At 28.5% G+C, this 4,834-nt stretch overlaps 1 protein-coding gene across 1 annotated transcript; it reads left to right on the forward strand.

Moving 5' to 3' along the window:
* The first annotated feature begins 256 nt into the window (after positions 1-256).
* On the forward strand, positions 257-3,966 carry LOC115483177 (sarcoplasmic calcium-binding protein, alpha-B and -A chains-like). The gene is given in 6 exon segments (XM_030224335.1): positions 257-275; positions 278-307; positions 1,911-2,077; positions 2,459-2,539; positions 3,346-3,498; positions 3,559-3,966. Coding segments are annotated over 6 exon segments (567 nt in total). The 3' UTR covers positions 3,676-3,966.
* The last annotated feature ends 868 nt before the right edge of the window (positions 3,967-4,834 follow it).

Consider the following 4,834-nt stretch of genomic DNA (forward strand, 5'->3'; position numbering starts at 1 on the left):
CATACATATAAATTAAGTGAACAAAATTATTTATAGATAATGTTTTAGATTCACTTATAAAATAAATTCGAATGTTGCAAAGGAAATGCTCCGTCAATAACAACTTTAGTTAGTTTGAATTGAGCGAATCTTAAGGTAGTTTAGAATTTTGCTACAAAAAGGTTGAAGAAAATTAGAAAATTAATATTATTTATAAGGACAAGTTTTTTATTATTTTCGTTTAAGAATTTTATGATTAACAAACGAACTGAGTTAGATGGCTTATTCTTGGGTATCGAGTTGATTTTGTTTGTGCGATACATGTATGGTAAGTGCATAAATAAGATACTATCCTTGTTCATAAATTTATAAAGAATAACTTAATATAAATTAATTATTAACTTGTACCTTCTTGAAAGAATGTTAAAAGTTTTTTGTTAGGATATTATTGTATTTTTCATTTGTTTTACATATCAAAGACTTAGCTTTTTTGTGTTACTGAATGTGTCTTATGGGTAGAAGAAACCATAAGTATAAAGCATAAGCGTGATATTTTTTGTAGTAAGAGCTAACATTTAACCTGTTAACATCTGCCAGACTTGGAATACTAATAAAGCATGTTGCATATATACAGATAGATAAACACGTTCCATGACAGGGATGTTGATTCTAATTTTTTGTGGTCTCTGTAATCCAAATTTACAATATTTAAATTCGAATTTTAACTTGAATCTTTAATGCTCTTTCTTATGGATGTATAACGTTAAGAATTTTGAGAATATACCATGTAAATCTAAATTAGTATATGTGTAGCATACCTTTTAAAAAATTTAGTTTTTGACATGAATGCTACTAAAAATAATAAAATTAACACTAAGTAGCTAAGTGTAAGTTGATAAAAATAGAAATACTTCGGTTTCGATGCTAATTTAGTAGATGTAAAAAATTGTGATGAGTTCAATTGTGTGAACCGATTAAAAAGAATAATTAAAAACTTGGTATTTTCGGATCGGATCGGACACAAAGGCTTTCAGATGGACGGACAGACGGATATGTCGGCCACTCTTCTGTCTGTCTATCACTTACATTTTCGCAAAATCATTATACCCCGAATTCTTATTTTCAATTAGTTCAGGGTCTAAAAAGTACATCGACTTTTTGACATATGCTTATTGAATACTCGAGTATATTTGCTATAAGCATCGAATCTCGTATTTGACTATATGCCTTTTAAATATCTGCGCAACAGAATACGTAATACTTTTGATTGTCTTAATAACCAAGCACTAGTAAATAGCTTCTTTTTATACACTGAAAGTGGGAAATGCCAATGAATTTTATTATTCACGAGAAGACTAAAAATCGAGTCCGGCTACTGAAATTTTAAAGCTATAAGTTTTGGAAACCTTAAAATGCTGATATATTAACTTTAACAGCCTAGAAAAAAGAGATTGTATGATAATTAAAACTAAGGACGTGCCCTACATATTAAATGCAAAATGGCTCAAGCCACTGGATGATGATGGAGGAAGAGGCGTATTATGTGATTTTTTAAAGTTATTGTTGATTCGAGTCCTGTCATCCTAATGGAAAATATTGAAAAGGGCAGATTGGAAGGGGTTCAGAGTATTTCTTACCGAGACACCTCCGACTAGAGCTTTCTTACTTGTCGTTCACTTTTATTTTTTTTTGTGAAAATGTATGAAAGCTCTAACATCTTTATAAGTTTATGCTAAATACCAACTTTAAAAAATATTTATGGGACTGGGTTCAGGGTATCTCCTAGTCGGGCACCACCTACTTTACATGTTTTATAATTAAGACAACTATTTTATGTAAAGTACACATTGTCAATGGCGTATGACATGCAAATACGTTAGTGAATATCACAAAATCGATTTCTAATTTGAACAATATATATTTTTTTTTAGATATTGACAACAACGGATTCTTGGATCAAAATGACTTTTTATGTATGGCAGTTAGAGCATGTGTAGTAGAAGGAAAAGGAGATTGTAGTACCGCTCGCTTGGATGACTATAAGAAATTAATGAAGAATTTGTGGGAAGAGATATCTGCAATTGCTGATGACGATAAGGTAAAAGAAATCTATTGTCAATAATGGAATACTCACATATTAGATAGAGTTAAAGTTATATTAAAATTATTACTTATAATATATTATATCTAAGAATTCGGCTCCTTTTCTTCAAGTTATTTTATGAAAAAATATGTCGATCAATAGAATCTTAAAAGTTACGAATTTAAAATTAATGGAATAAGAATTTATAAAAGTTAAAAATTAAATTAATTATTCATAATAATTTTTTTTTAATATCAATTGTTTTTTAATCAAAAATGAACATCCACATTTAAAAAATGCTATTACATTTTAGAAAATATTGATTAGAAATATTGATCAATTTTATGTTTCCTGTAAGTTAATTTTAAAACTACAATTTTTTTTCTTATATTGTAGGATGGAAAAATCTCAAATCAAGAATTTAAAGATGCTGTTAAAAAGACATGTGTAGGAAAAAAATATGAAGAGTTTCCCCAGGTAAGATTTGTATACTTCTCTAACAGCAATATTTTAACTACTTAAAGAAAATTTGATTCGCTATTACTATTTTTCTTAGCGACACTAAAATGTTAATAATGCACATTTTGCGTTTGGAAATTAGTTTATTATAAATAGACGAAAAATATATGATAAGCTTAGAGGTCAAGATTCATGATAATTCACGATAATTTTGCCATTACCTTTTCAGTGTTGAATCGTTATGTATTAAGCTTTAAGATCAGGCAGTACTGCATAATACTAATTTACGGTCTATGGAATATTAGTTTTGGTAAATCAATGCGTTATTTGTTCTGTATATTTAAAGGAAACCCAGTAAAGAGCTGATATAATAATTGAAATATCAGCTCTTCGCTGGGTTTACGTGTATATCATATTCGATCAGTCTCAAATTGGAGAGACCCTGTCTTGTTTTAATTTCATTGGAAATCAATATGTTTAAACCCCTCACAGAGTGAATTGGTATTATGCAGTAATTAAGTGCTACATTTTCATTCCAGATACTAGAAATTTTCCACGATGTCTTGGGGGAGTTTATATATCTCTAATTAATAATTAAATTAGTATTTATAAATAATAAACTATTTTTTAATTTCGAAATGCAATAATGCTGCGCACATGTCTATATTAATAATTATTCTTGCATTAATATCTATGCAAAAAGAAGTAGATGATTATGAAAAGTCATATATATTATTTTCGCATAATATTCTATATCAAAAAGTAATTAATATTAACAATATATGTATATATATATATATATTTTTTTTTTTATTTATTTCAAGGCTATGCGAGCATTCATTGAATCAAATTTTAAATTGCTTGATATTGATAATGACGGCATTGTTGGAATTAAGGAATACAGATACAACTGCATTACAAGGGTAGCTATTGATGATGTTGCACCAATTGACAAAGCGTTTGATACTTTATTAAATGTAAGTGCTTTCTTAATCTAAAGTTTTATACAATTTATTAGACTTCCTTCTTTTTATAAGGATGATGATAAAAAACGTGGTGGCCTTTCACTGGAGCGCTACAAAGAACTTTATGGCCAATTTCTTGGAAATACAGCTGATAACCACCCAGCGGTAAATCTGTTTGGGCCTTTATAACTATTTAAATTATTATTGTCTTCGCTGTTGTTCAACTACTATTTTTTTAAGTTTAACATGTAATTACTATGACTATACTTAGCTAGGTTAAATGCATTCATATCATTTGTGTAGAATCGTCAGATGAACAGTTCGTTATATTTAAAGGTTTTTATAGTTAGAATAGATATTTGCTCTCCGAAGATAACCTCAGCATAAAATGTTGATTTTCTCTCAGATAAAAGCTCCTAAAAATGTTTCTCTCTCATAATCTTGTAACATTTAATCAAATTGTTATTATGTTATGTTTATTACTATAAATAATGTTTGTGTAAACCCGAATAAATTAAGACGAATTCGTATATACGATTATAGTCTGAAAATACATTTAAGGAATTTTAAATCAGTAAACCGCACATTTATGATAATCTCCATCCATATTTAGCTTTTAATTTAATATTCATTTTGGAAACTACTCTCACAGACAGATACACACCCAAAAATACTTTTTACAATATTACATGTAATACCAAGTAATGGATCATCTCCGTTAATTTTAATGCTAACTAACAAACATTAATTTCACAGTCGTCGTTATCCTATTTGAATTAAATGTTATCTTAATATTTCTTTGAAGGTATAAAAAATCATGGTTGACACAATAAAGTATATATATTCTTAATCAGAAGGACGAGCTAAGTCGATCTTTCCAAGTCCATCTGACCGTTGCCTGTCCGACCGTGCGAGTTTATCATTATTTTCAATTAATTACTATCGATAAAAATTAATTAAAAGACCGTATTGCAGCTTAAACGTACATTTTTCGTAAGCTGTTCAGTAAGCAAAGTGCATGATTATACGAGCGTATAAATGTGAGTGTGCATGCGTTTTTTTCTAATTTCTGCACGGTAGAAACGTAGTATGATTCGAATATCAGGTCTTTTCAGGTTTAAGAGGACCTCCAAATCAGGCAGTAAAAAAGCTCTAGTCGAGGTGCTCGACTAGGAGATACCATGATCCCATTCCTATCTGCGTTTTTTAATATAATCAATACATATTTATATTTATATACATATTCATATACATATATATACATATACAATGCACATATACATATATATATACATATACATATACATATACATATACATATACATATACATATACATATACATATGCA

The sequence above is a fragment of the Drosophila hydei genome, unplaced genomic scaffold (genome assembly GCF_003285905.1).
Source record: "Drosophila hydei strain 15085-1641.00,03,60 unplaced genomic scaffold, DhydRS2 tig00000748-arrow-arrow-pilon, whole genome shotgun sequence".
In the NCBI taxonomy this organism is placed as follows: Eukaryota; Metazoa; Arthropoda; class Insecta; order Diptera; family Drosophilidae; genus Drosophila; species Drosophila hydei.